The following is a 14,401-nucleotide window of genomic DNA, read 5'->3' as shown; positions in this document are numbered from 1 at the left end:
AGTGGAGGCCCCTGTGGGTGTGGTCATCAACCTGAATGGGAACAGAACTTCTTGTTCCTAGGGGGTAACACCCTTTCTTTAATCTCTTTTCACACGTGCACAAGGGTTCTTCTTGGATGTCATCTTGTCCAGTTTCCTCTGCCATATTTGAAAAATGGGGAGTATGTCTTCAAGTGCAACTATCTGCAACAAAGTAGAGTTCGTTCTTGACTAATCCTTCCCAGGCCCAAGTGACCATGAATCGCTAGGGATTCCCCTCAGCTGCCCAGAGCAAAGGTGCAAAGGTTCTCCTTAGGTCATCAAGCTCTGCCAGGCCCAGCTTGGATTGGGGAGGGACTGAAAAGAGGGAGCAGAACACAGAACTCTGAGTGCTTTTCTGACTTCTGCTTATGCGTCTGAGCCATGTGTATGATGGAAAGAGGAGGAGGATGTTGGGGGGACATGGGAATATAAGGGTGGGGGGTACAGGACCTGAGTTTAAATCTCCAGTGCATACATAAAAAGCTTACACTTGTAACAAAGAAACAAGGTCCGGGAGCAGGAGGAAGGAAGAAAATGTGAGACTAGGAGAAGGGGGAGGACAGGAAGGAGTACAGCAGAAGAGGAAAGGGAGAAGGCGGAAGTGGGAAGGGAAAGAGAAAAGAAGAAGGGAGAGGTGGAAAGGAAATAGTAAAGGTCATCTCAAACCCCTCCTGTGCCTCGCTTATACATAATAAGTGTACGGACACGCATGTGCGAGATCATAATCCAAACTATTGGGAAGGGAAGTTGAGGCAGAAGGGCTGTAAGTTCAAGGACCGCCTGGGTTACATAGCAAATTCATGCCAGCCTGGTGAGGCCTGTCTCAAAACAAAAGCAAAACACTGAAGTGCTAGGCATGTGGCTCGGGGTATGGGGTTTGCTAACAAGTTTAAAGATCAAGGTCCTATCTTTAGTACCCTAAAAACGGAAGGTTAGGGGAAAGATCCAGTGAGTAGCTGCAGAAGCCTGACAATGTCAGCTGAGTCCCCCAAATCTAAGGTAGAAGGAGAGAACTGAGTCTAGGAAGATGTCCTCTGACCTCCACAAGTGTGCCATGGCACAAAAGCACCCAGAGACTGTCTGTCTGTCTGTCTCTCTGTCTCTCTGTCTCTGTCAGTCTGTCTCTCTCACACACACACATACACACATCATCTAACCTCCACATGCACGTCATGGTACACACACACACACACACACACACACACACACACACACACACACACACAATTTTTAAACATAAACAATCTGTGCTTGCCTAAGTCCACAACTGTCTATAATAGCATTAGTAGGAGTCAAGGTCAAATTCTTCTTGTCTCTGTGAAATGAATTATCTTTTCTGCAAGGATTTTCTGACCCCAGTGGACTTCTTTCCCACGCCTGTTCTCGGAATCTTTGTTTCTTTCCTTTGTTTGTCCATCCTTGCTGCCATCCTGTACTGTTTCAGTTACTTTGCTTTGTATGAAATAGCCCTATCCAGTCGTAGATGTCTCTTGATTTTGTTGTTTTACTTAAAAGACTGCTTATATAGTCTAAATTTCATGCCTACACTCATTTTATTATCAGGTTACCATTTTTCAAAAAATTAGCGTAGCATGGTTTCAAAGGACATGATCATCCTTCTGGGAGCAGTTGCTGCTAAGAAGATGGTTTCCATCTTCTTGCTACTTGTTTTTAAGACAGGATTTCACTGTGCAGCCTTGGCTACCCTGGAGCTCCTTTGTGCACACAGCCAGCCTTGAATTCACAAAGATTCACTTGCCTCTGAGGCATGCACAGCCACACCTGGCTATGTTGTTGCACAAGCCATCCAGTCCACAGAAACACTGTTCTTACCTGTTTGTCACAGTCTCTAAGTTCTCTGAATGCTGGTTTCTGCGGACTGTGTTAGCACATCGTCATCATATGTCTAAGTGTAAAGGCTTAGAGCATACTTCATTGCTACTTTAAATTTTATTTACTAATTATTTGTGCTTACTGTACATAAATCCGGGTGCCTGGTGATTCTTGTCCCTTAGTCCAGAAACTTAGTCATTATTACTTAATAACTACAATGATTATTCCTATTTAAGATTTATATCGTGTGTGAGTCTGTGTGTGTGAGTGTGTGTGTCTGTGTCTGTGTGCAGACACCCATAGAAGCCAGAAGAAGTCAGATGCCCTGGAGATGGAGTTATATGCAGTTGTGAGTGACCTAACATGGGTCCTCTTCAACAGTGACAAGTACTCTTAACCACTGAGCCATTCCTTTAGGCCTGGTTTTATATATTTTCTTTTGAAATCTTTTATTATTTTTAATTATGTGGTTTTGTATGTGTATTGGTGTGTGTGTGTGTGTGTGTGTGTGTGTGTGTGTGTGTGTGTGTGTGTGTGTGCATGTAAGATGTAAGGCTGGAGAAATCCCTGAAACTGGAGTTACCCATGATTATGAACAGCCTAATGTAGGTGCTGGGAATTGAACTTGGGTCCTCAGGAAGAGCAGTGTATGCTCTTTACAGCAGAGTGATCTCTTCAGCCCCTGGCTTTATACCATTATACATGCTCTCTCCATATAGAAATGTCACCTGTAAGTAATGACTCTTGCTTTTGTCCCTCTCTAGTCTTTGTGCTTTCCCATTTCCCTGGTTGGCCACAGTGTCAGGATGCTTAACATTTTGTCATCCTTGCCTTGTTTGAAGATTTGGGGCAAAAAATGCTTGCTATTTTTAAGTGAATTTTGACATTGTCATAGAGTAGGGTTTTTGTTTGTTTTGCAGACAGGCTGTGATATTTATTTATTTATTTATTTATTTATTTATTTATTTATTTATTTGGTATTTGGGGAGGGTGAGATGATTTCTCTATGTAATCCTGACTGTCTTGGGGTTCTCTCTATAGATGAGGCTGACTTCAAACTCACAGAGAGCCTCCTGAGTGCTGAGATTAAAGGCAGGCACCACCATACATTGTCTACATTTTATTATTTGTTAAATGTTAAGTTGGCCTGCATCATGACTGTGGGTGTCACCAAGGTCACTTCCCTCATGTATTTTTAACTCTGGTTCTCCTCGATGTGTTCTCCACTATCCCTCTTTCCCCCTCTGCTACTGCACTTCCTCCACCTAATGGGCCTGCTGCCACTTCCTGCTGTGTAGACAGAAACCTAAATCTAGACTGTCCTAGGAGAGAAAACATGGGCTACTTTGTCTTTTCTAGAAACACTCCCATGGGTTCCTGCAGTTGTCTTGTGTTCTCAGTTGCTGATCCTTTGAGATTACCAGGAGGATCTGAACTTTAAGGCATCTTTAAAATGACTTGTAAAAATAGTCTTGTCTTTACCATGACATACTCGTGCTTTCCACCCGCCCTTGCTTGATCATCATTTGTTTGTTTGTCTCAGGGCTAGTGAGATGGCTAGAGGGTAAAGGTGATTCGTATCTCTGAAACCCACCTGGTGGGATCTACAAACTGTCCTCCGACCTTTGTGCTTGCAGCTTGGTGAGCTGCAAACACACACACACACACACACACACACACACACACACACACACACACACAGAGTTGTTTAAGAAGGTATTTGTTTCTGTTTTAGGAGAGATTGTTTCACATTTTGTTTTCTTCTAATGAACTTGAGTCAGTTTCTGTTGACTTCACAAACTGACTTAGAAACTTGTCTGTCTTTCTTTTATGTTTTATGAAATAATTTATTTTTTTTCACCCAAATGTTATGATGAACACTTACCAGAAGCCTTATGGATACAAAGGTTTCAATTTTTGTCCCGATGAATCTTACCAAATAGTAAAACATTCAGATTTTCTGTTCCATGGAAATTTTATTACATTTTATTTTATCTCGGTTTTCAAACCTAAGTGAAGTTTTTCATATTTTGCTCCTCCCACTTTACCTCCTCTGGTCCCGTGGTTATATAGTCTTTCCTTTTATTTGCTTTGCTTTTGAGTCTGGATGTCATTCTGTGGCTCAGACAGGCTTCAAACTCGTAGCAGTCCTTCTCTCGGTCTCTGAGTTACAGTCGTCATCCACCACGCCAGCTTGTGACCTGTCTCTTCACTCTGGTAATTGTGTTCTTTGCCTTATACAGCCTTGCACCTGGACCCAACACCATCTGCCATTTCTTTTTCTTTTTCCTGTCTTAGTGAGATCACTTTTGAAAAGTCACTGTCTCTCTGTATCCAGAGGTGTTATTCCTCTTTGCCTGGAGCAATCTTGGTATTGCAGGTCAGAGTTTAAGCCATTCTGAGTTTCAGCCTTCCCTTCTAGTTTGAGTCTTCTCCATGAGTATACTCAGCTTGTCAAACATCCACTTGATGAAGAAGCTTCCATTTCTCCAAATTATGTATCTTGGCACCTTATTGAGAAATAGTTGAATTTATTGGTCTGAGTATTCGGTCCTCTCTACTATTTCATTATGCCTTTCTCTCCTCCTTTTCCCTCTGATTTTGTATCTTTTCCTCTTCTCCCCCATCTTGCTTCCCCTCCCTGTCTCTCTCTCACCCCCCGGGTGCCAACACAGCCTGTTGTCGTCACTATGGTTCTGTAGTAAAATTGGAATTTAAGGGTTGGGATGCCTCCTGGATTGCTCCTGTTTCGTCAGAATTGCTATGATTACTATTTGGTGTTCTTTGGGCTACTATCTCAATTTCTATAGGTCTTTTAGTTTTATGAAGATTATTACTGAATGTCTGATGGGGATTGGATGGAGCCTGTACAACATAGTGTGGTAACATTACCAATATGATCTCTTCCAACTGATCCATGGACGTGAGAAATCTTTCCATCTTCTGGCGTTTTCTTACATTTCTTTTTGCAGTCTTTTTTAGTTTTCATAGTAGAGCTCTGTTAAGCTTGGGGAGGGTTATTCTCAGGTATCTATCTGTGGAGGCCATTGAAAATGGAATCATACCCTTGACTTCGCTTTCACTCTGTTTGTTAGTGATGTTTAGCAAAGCTACTGATTTCTAAATTCAGATTTGTACAGTGCTACTTTACTGGAAGCCACATTGAATGTGTGAAAGTCTGAGAACAACTTGTGGGAGTCTGTTCTCTCCTACCACCATGAGTACTTACTCTGTATTAGCTGAGCCATGCTGCTGTCCCTAAAAGAACCCAGCACACTCATGGCTTATAATCACTTTCATGTGTTGTCAAGTTAGGTGTGCAAAGATTTTGTTGAGGAATTTGGTTTCCTTTGTTGTTCTCTTACTCTGTGTGATCTAGGTGATGCAGGTCCATGGAATGTTCTGGTATCCTTACCTCCCTTTCGGTTATACGTCAAAGTTTAAAGGGCACTGATGTTAGCTCTTCCAAGATCTGGTAGAATTCAACTGTGGATCCAGCGAGTGTTGGCTTTACTTTGGTGGAGACCTTTCCTTACTGCTTCACTTTCATTGCTTGTTATTCATCTCTTTAGGTTGGCTTAAGGGACCATTATTTAGGGCTAGAGACATGGCTCAGTGGTTAAGAGCACTGACTGCTCTTCCAGAGGTCCTGAGTTCAAATCCCAGCAACCACATAGTAGCTTGCAACCATCAGAAATGGGATCTAATGCCCTCTTCTGGTGTGCATGAAGGCAGTGTACTTATATATAATAGATAAATAAGTTTTTTTAAAAAGGGACCATTATTTGTCTACCAATGTGTCCATTAATTTTAGATTTTCAAATTTATTGGTGTATATATATATGCATATATATATTTACTTCTATTTTCAGGAGAGATTATGCCTCAAAGTCTAATATATGTATATGTATATATATATATATATATATATATATATATATGACCCATTGGTTGAATTATACTTTGAGACACAATCTCTCCTGAAAATAGAAATAAACATATTTTTATAAAAAAGATTTGTTTATTTATTTTATGTATAGGAATACACTGTAGCTGTCTTCAGATACACTGGAAGAGGGCATCAGATCCCATTACAGATGGTTGTGAGTCACCATATGGTTGCGAGTCACCATATGGTTGCTGGAAATTGAACTCAGGACCTCTGGAAGAGCAGTCAGTTCTCCAGCCCTGCAAGTTGTTTTTTTTTTAATATAGTAAGACTTATTTTGCAACATAAAATATGATATGTTTTAGAAAAGTTTCCATGGACTGATGATAAAAGTGTATATTCATGGCTAGTGGATAGAATATTTGGTTCCGTTTTCCTTTGAATTGTGTTGATTTCCTTGTCTGGATGGTCTGTAAACTACTGAAAATATGGTACTGAGGACACACACTGTTCTTGTACCTGCCCAGTACTTCTTTATCTATGAAATTAATTGCACCAAAATGGGAATAGTTTTTACAGAAAACACTTCTTGCCTTGAGAAAGTGATATTTTCCCAGCGCTTACAACCAAGTTAATAATAATCTTATTAAAATAGAATATAATATACTACATATATAATCTGCTGTTCTAGTGTGAACTTAGTCTGTTTAATTTGACTTTAAGAAAGCAATGAGACGGGGCTGGGGATTTAGCTCAGTGGTAGAGCGCTTACCTAGGAAGCGCAAGGCCCTGGGTTCGGTCCCCAGCTCCGAAAAAAAGAACCAAAAAAAAAAAAAAAAAAGAAAGCAATGAGACCAACATTATATGCCCTGGATTTCCAATGTAATCAGCTTTTACTACCTAAGCTAAATGCATAGCTTTAATATTAAACTATGTATGATCCCATGCCCCTGAAAAAGGATAATATGTGTGTGTATGTTGTGGGAATCATATCCTGAAAGCAGCTAACAGGTTAAAAGCAACCTTATAGGAGAACTATGCCGTAAATGTTAGAAGTGCCATGTGGCTATAGGTTGATAACATCTCTGTGTAGTTTTGAGTGCTATTATGGGTCACTAAAGTAACTTCTTCCATTGCGAAACTCAGTTAAAGATTTCTGTAGAAAGCAATTACCCATTCCTTTCCCATCCCATATTTTCTGTGCTATTAATTACAGATCAAAGCTCTTTGTTAGGAAGAGTCAAACATCCTCCCCACAGTAGTCAGGCAACAGGCAGGCCGTAGAACAGAAACTGCAGACAGATGAAAGACCCAAGGAGAGAAGTGGTGAGCTCAAGTTTGGGCTCCCTATTGGTCTAAACTACTCCAAGAGCAAGTCTCTTGTTTAATTCCTTAGTGCAATGTTGATACACCTCAACATTTGCTGTGGGTGTTTACAATTGTTTCATCATTTTGAAAAACAGTTCTATTTATTAAGGTGCAGTCCCCTTCTTTATCTCTTTTTACAATTTTTATCTTGAAGTCAGCTTTTTTTTTAAAGATTTATTTATTTTATGTATATGATTACACTGTGGCTATCTTCAGACACACCAGAAGAGGGCATCGGATCCCATTACAGATGGCTGTGAGCCACCATGTGATTGCTGGGATTTGAACTCAGGACCTCTGGAAGAGCAGTTGGTGCTCTTAACCACTGAGCCATCTCTCCAGCCCTCGAAGTCAGCTTTTATTCAGATAGGAGCACTGGTGTCCTTGCTTCCTCTTAGATTCCGTTTGTCTGGGAATGCAAAATAGTCCTTACTTTGCCTTTTCATCTTTTGATCTTTGACAATGAGATAAGTTTCTTGGAGACCAGACACAGTTGAATTTTGTTTTTGTTTTTGTTTTGATGTTTTAAGATTTCTCAAGTCTGCGTAGTTCTGATGATTACGCGTTTTTTCTGCGGGCCTATTCATCTATGCATTCCTGTGCTTGTGGCGGCCAGAGAATGACGTCAGGCGTTTTCCCCTAGTGCCTTCTCCACTAGTTTTAAGGCAGAGTCTCTGAGCAGACGTGGACCTCACTGTTCAGGCTAGACCTGCTGGTCAGATTGCCCCAGGGATAGTCCTGCCTCTGCCACTTCAACTTCTGACGCTCAAGTTACAGCCGACTGCAACTGCGCCGGACATTTTCTAGGTCTTAGAGATCGAAACAAAGGCGTTTGTGCTTGTTGAGCAGACCGTTTGCACAACGAGCCATCGCCTCAGTCCCCAGACCGCATATTTCTGAAGAGTTAACATTTATACGTACCAGGTCGCAAGGTACGTACTGATTACTTCCCTGTTCATTTTAAAGCTTTGTGGGGTCGCTGAGATAAAAACGTTTGTCCACTTTTCGGATTTCTGTTTGTCTTTCTATTTTTATAGTGACTTTCTTTCCTCCCCAAGCTCTCAACGATGCTGTGGATCTTCATCTTCTGTGTGTAATATTCCTTCCTTAGGGTCTTCACTCATGATGAATTGTTTTAGTTCAAGCTTATCATGAAAATATTTTCTTTCTCCTGATTTTAAAGGGTGAATCTACTGGGTACAGTCATCTTGATCCGCTGACTTTGAGGGTTTAAAATAGATCAATCTTCAGTTCTCATCCCTTCTGTGAAGAAGTCTCTTGATTCTGATGAGTCTGCCCTTGTACCTAACCTGGAGCTATTGTCACACGGCTTCCAGTATTTTTCTTTTGTTCTGCTCCTTCCTCATTAGAGCTGTGTGGTGACGTGGAGAGGTACTAGAGTTTATGTGCTTAGGCTGTACCTTGGTTCCTTCTTTTAAGCTAAAAGTTCACAGGATTGGTCTCTTCATCATGTCTCAGCATTCCTGAAAGTTGTGGGTCATGATGGCTGTGGGATTGTTGTTGTTGTTGTTTGTTGTTTTTGTTTCCTGGTTTTTTTGTTTTTTGTTTTTGTTTTTGTTTTTTGCTATGTGAAAGTAATAATTCCTCAATCTTTAATTCCTGGAGGGTTTTTTTTTTTTTGTTTTTTTGTTATGCGAGGCCCAGATGCTTTCTGTTAGTTGTTTGGTTTGATGCATTGACCTTTGCCCTTCTAAGGTTCCTGTCTGGCTCTGTCGCCCCAGGATCTCTATTTCAATTGCTTTTGCCCCCATCTACTTCGTGAATTCTTTCACTTCTTTCTTCAGTTTCTTATTTTAAGCTCGGCCATAATTTTTAAAACTGTATCATTGCATTCTTTGTCATTTCAAATATTTTTGTATTTTTAGGTTCGGCCACATCTGCTTTTTCACAATTCTTGGATTTCTATGTTTCCCTGACTCTTCTCATGGTGGAGTCAACTGAAGGAAACTTCTCACCCCATCTTATGTGAGCAGCTTTTGTGTTCATTTTCTTTTGTTCTACGTAGCCCTGCATATACTGGACCCGGGCCTACTATGTCTACTACCAGGCTGGCCTCAAACTCACAGAGATCTGCCTGCCTCTGCCTGCCAGCTCTGGAATCAAAGGCATGTGCCACCATGCCTGGAAATAGTATTCTATTTTCATAACTATTTTCTAGGATAAGAAGCTGACAAAGAGAAACATCATATCATGCTGAAACGGAAAATTAGCCCTGTTGGAGAAGGAGAAGCCATGAGTCCACCTAAGAAAAGTTACACTCTGGACATGGTATCAAATAAATCTCCTGAAGCTTCTGCTGAGGCAAAGGGAGAAGGTAAATATGTCATTGTTGGGTGGACAGATACTGACATGTTTACAAGTTGAAGAAAACACAGGCGAAATGATGAAAGCATTAGGAGTTGCTGCAGGGAGAACAACAGGTTCAAACCAGATCCTTGCAGCTAGTGTAAGACAGACTCTAAGAGGAGTCACACCTCTTCCACTGGGCTATGCTTCTCCTTCACCTCTTCTCTCCTTTCCTCTTCATTAGAATGTCCTGTGGATTCCTGTCTTCTGTGTCATCAACCCTGCAAAAACTGTGCAGACCAGGTCTGCACTGACACGGGAATTCCCTTCTCAGCAGCTGCTGCTGTAGACATCTACCTTTATTCACTACAGCTTTCTGAGATTTATTTGTGTGTGTGTGTGTGTGTGTGTGTGTGTGTATGTGTGTGTGTATGTGTATGTATGTGTGTATGTGTGTTTGTGTGTTTGTGTATGTGTGTGTTTGTGTGTGTGTTTGTGTATGTGTGTGTGTTTGTGTATTTGTGTGTGTTTGTGTATGTGTGTTTGTGTATGTGTGTTTGTGTGTTTGTGTGTGTTTCTGTATGTGTGTGTGTTTGTGTATGTGTGTGTTTGTGTATGTGTATATATGTGTATTTGTGTCTGTGTGCGTATGTGTGTATATGTATGTATCTGTGTGTATGTGTGTGTGTTTGTGTCCATCTGTGTGTGTTTGTGTCTGTGTGTATGTATATGTGTATGTGTGTATATGTATCTCTGTGTATGTGTGTGTGTATGTGTGTATATGTTTCTCTGTGTATGTGTGTGTGTATGTGTGTATATGTATCTCTGTGTATGTGTGGGTGTAGGTGTATGTGTGTATGTGTATGTATGTGTGTGTTTGTGTTGTGTGTGTGTTTGTGTCTGTCTGTATGTATGCGTGTATGTGTGTCTGTGTATGTATCTGTGTGTATGTGTGTATATGTATGGGTGTATGTGTGTATGTGTGTTTGTGTGTTTGTGTCTGTGTATGTGTTGTATTGTGTATGTGTATGTTTGTGTTTGTATGTCTGTGTGTGTGCATGTGTGTGTATGTGTGTGTATATGTTTGTATTTGTGTGTGTGTATGTTTGTGTACGTGTGTGTATGTGTGTGTTTGTGTGTATGTGTGTGGGTGTTTGTGTGTATGCGTGTATGTGTATGTGTGTGTTTGTATGTGTGTGTATATGTGTGCATGTGTGTGTTTGTGTGTGTATATCTGTGTGTATGTTTGTGTACGTGTGTACGTGTGTATGTGTATGTGTTTGTGTTGTGTGTGTATGTGTATGTGTGTGTGTTTGTATGTATGTGTGTATATGTATGTGTGTATGTGCATGTATGTGTGTGTTTGTGTTGTGTGTGTATGTGTATGTGTGTGTGTTTGTATGTATGTGTATGTATGTGTGTATATGTATGTGTGTATGTGCATGTATGTGTGTGTATGTGTGTGTTTGTGTATGTGTGTGTGTTTGTGTATGTGTGTGTGTATGAGTGCTTGTGTGTGTGTTTGTGTGTATGTGTATATATGTGCATATGTGTATGTGTGTATATGTGTGTGTTTGTGTATGTGTATTTGTGTGTGTGTGTGTGTTGTGTTTTACCTACATATGTAGAAGCCAGAAGAAGGCATGGGATTCCTTGGGCCTGGAGCTGCTGCTGTTGTGAGCTGCCTTGTGAATGCTGGGACTTGAACCTGTGTCCCCTGGGAGGGTAGCCAGTATTCTTAATAACAGAGCCATTCCCTAGGCCTCAACTGCTTGGAATATCTCTTCTCCATAATCTGCTTTAGTTTTCTTCTCATAGGTGAAGCTTTGTTATTTTTTTCCCCCGTCTTTATTTTCTTGTCTTACCTAATCAGGTAATAGTTTCTAAATGGGGCCATTGCAATCTCTCATGCTTGTTCATTCTTGCCGTGATTTAATTCACACAGAGCAGAAAAGTAAGTGTTGTCCTGCTCAGTCTCCTTTCCACCTATACCCACTTCCTAATAACCTTGCTCATCCCGCAGCCACAGTAAGGATATCAGTAGGTGTAGGTGGCCACATTCATGCTGAAAACAACCACCAAACACACAAACACATCCTGTATTCCCAAGCACACAAGATGCAACTGGGCTTCTGTACATGGTTTTTCAGGCTCTGCATCACCCGCTCCTATCAACCAACAATTATCTGGGACCCAGTGGTCACCTTCATACTTTGTTGCTTACTACCCAGATCCTATGTTCCCTTCCCCTGCTCTTTTCTTCACATCTGTACAGGCTGCCTCTGCCTCTTCTGTTTTGCTCAGAAGACATCTCCCAGAAGGGAATGCCAAGCTGGTAGCCCTGTGAGCACCGTCTTCTGTTTTCTCTCACATGTCTGTTGACTGACTTCTTCACCAATATGAGAACCCTAGTGTATGATTCCTCTCTGATGTCTCCACGACATCATACTTCCACAGGGGCAGGGGCAGTTCCTGTCTTCCACATTTTCTGTTGATCCCTAGCACCTGACAGGTGCTGGGTGCAACAGAATGTGGTAAGTAAATGACAAAGGGAGAGGGAGAAGACTTGGCCTTGGAACATAAGCGGAAGATGAGTCTCCTATAGATGCACATTTTTAGTGAAGGTGTGCTCCTTACATTTGGATTTCTCGTGACACCTTCATCTTTCAGACTTGTAAAGTGTACCAAGATGACATTACGCTCTCTGTGTTATTTCTTCTTTATCCTGTTCAATTAATTTGTGTATATGGTCATGAAGCCATGAGGTAGGAGATGTTTGTTTTATATGCTGTGTCCTGGGGTCAGTTTGTCATGGTTGAGATTTCTCTCTGGTGTACACTCCTCCTCTGAAATCAGTTTAGACCTCAAGGAGCACAAGGGTACCCAAGTGGAGCCATGGAGCTCACCCCTGTCCCAGCTCACCCCTGTTATAGCTCACCCTGTCACAGCTCACCTCACTACTTTGCTTTCCAGGTGCTATTGTCAGCCAGAAGACCCAGGCGGAGATGATGGAGGGTGATCCTAAAGTCTGTGCCCAAAATTGTGCTCCAAAACAGTGTAAGCCTATGGCAGGAGATGCCATTCTCCCCAGTCCACGAGATTCTTTGCCTGAAGACTCTCTTCATTGCAAGGATGGTGACAGCACTGTTACAGGGGCAAGAGTTAGCAATGACTGCTCCGCAGGCACTGCCGGTGTTCCAGCACTGTCTTCATCAGAAGCTCGGCGCTATGTGTCCTCACTGAAACCAACTGTAACCAATTACGAAATAAAGTGTGCCCTGATGACAGAAATCCGACGCTTTGGACGACGTAAGTGCTCAAAGGATGGTTAGTAACAGAAGCAAGGCAGGCGTCTCTAGTGGTATGATTAGAATAACCTGAAACCACCTCCTGAGAGAAAGCCTTTGCCACAAGCAAGGTTTTCTATATAATTTAGCACAGTCACTTTTTACTCGGACTAAAACCTCTCAGCAGACCCCATCTTTCATCTGCAATGTTACCTGGTTATTGCTCATAAGAATCACATTAGTATCTGCATAGGCATTTAGAACACACGCCCACCCATTAACATCCTTGACCAGAAAAGCATATTCCCGGGGAATACACCGATCTGCCCACATCCACTTCTATTTCACCTCTAAGAAAGACTCAAGCATTCTTATACTCTCTTCAGAATACGGAAGGCTTTTCGAGATCCTGGAAGAAGTGCAAGGACCTCTGGAAGTCAGGATACAGTTTGTTGAGTTCTCCATCAAGGAGGCGGCAAGGTGGGTGCACAGGGGGACTGCATGCCTCCAAGCTGTGGGGTCACTGCAGTGAGGGGTGGGGCGGCACCTGCCTTGAGTCTCTCAATCCCTGGCCCTCACCTTATAGTGAAGGCTGGGGACATAGACACTTAGGTTGATGTCACCTGTGTTTGACACTTCCTTCCGGGCCCACTCAGTGCTCCTTTGTCACTGTAATATTGAGCTGACACTGACCCTTCATATTGGCTTGAGTACCGGCCGTACCTGGGATACACTTGCTGTTTCCCCAGATGGAGTGAACCCATTCTTTCCATCACATTGCCCTTCCTATAGCACAGGTTCTTTGGGGATCTTTTTTTTATTTTTAACATGATATGTATATTTATTTTCAGGTTTAAAAGACGTCATTTAATACAGTATCTCGAGAAGATGCTAGAAAAATTAAAGTCAGAAAGGTCTCTCAACAGCGCTGAGTGATGTACACCTGAGAGTGTGATCCTGCCATTACAGTGGTCAGCAAGATTCAGCAAAGAGCTCAGAGTGATTACAATGTAGAAGAAGGATGCTGAGACCTCCTACCATGTGTTAGCTAAGATAATTACCCCTGAGACAAGTGTCTTAAACTACTCAATAAATGTCAGGGTTACACCCAACTTCTTACTTGCTTTTTTGATTTTCCCACCCTGTGCTGGCTGCTGTTATTGTCTCCTTGGGTAAAAATCATGACTGAAGAGAGCAACGGTCTGCTCACATAAAATAAATAAATAAATCTTAAAAAAACATGGCAAGTATGTATTTTGCAGCAGATCATAAGTGTCATCTCTGATATTTAGAACTGTTGTCTTTCCAAAACATTGCCTTGTTTGTTTTTATTTTGCCTCATTGAGGTCGGTCTCACTGTGTAACTCTGGCTGCCCTGGAACTCACAGAGATCTGCATGCCTCTGCCTCCCCTGAGTGTTGGGATTAAAAATGTGTGCTTCTGCCACACCCGGTATGACCACCCTCTCTTATTCCCCTTGTCCAGAGTTAGCTCCTCAACAGGTCAGGTGTTTGACGTAGTGAGCTGTCTCAAGGGTTTTTACTTAACCATCTGGCCTGAGCCAGTCCATGTCCTGAGTGAATTGGGCTGCTGCAAATGTCCATCACCTCTCATGACAAAGTACAAGAGTACAAAGAAGGACTCCACACCCTTCACACTGTCCTCCTTAGCCTTGGAAGTGCATCCCAGTATCATT

The 14,401-nt window shown here is 41.9% G+C and overlaps 1 protein-coding gene across 1 annotated transcript; it reads left to right on the top strand.

Annotated features, from left to right (window-relative positions):
- The first annotated feature begins 3,933 nt into the window (after positions 1-3,933).
- Positions 3,934-13,948, top strand: Ct45a9 (cancer/testis antigen family 45 member A9). Its single transcript, XM_039100380.2, has 5 exons — positions 3,934-4,071; positions 9,291-9,446; positions 12,392-12,727; positions 13,092-13,185; positions 13,557-13,948. Exons 2-5 carry the CDS (start codon positions 9,323-9,325, stop codon positions 13,639-13,641), a joined length of 639 nt encoding a protein of 212 aa, XP_038956308.1. The 5' UTR covers positions 3,934-4,071; positions 9,291-9,322; the 3' UTR covers positions 13,642-13,948.
- Positions 13,949-14,401: the final 453 nt, after the last annotated feature.

This window comes from Rattus norvegicus, chromosome X, assembly GCF_036323735.1.
Source record: "Rattus norvegicus strain BN/NHsdMcwi chromosome X, GRCr8, whole genome shotgun sequence".
In the NCBI taxonomy this organism is placed as follows: Eukaryota; Metazoa; Chordata; class Mammalia; order Rodentia; family Muridae; genus Rattus; species Rattus norvegicus.
The sequence above is the reverse complement of the archived record's forward strand: the minus strand, read 5'-3'. Positions and strand labels throughout refer to the sequence as shown.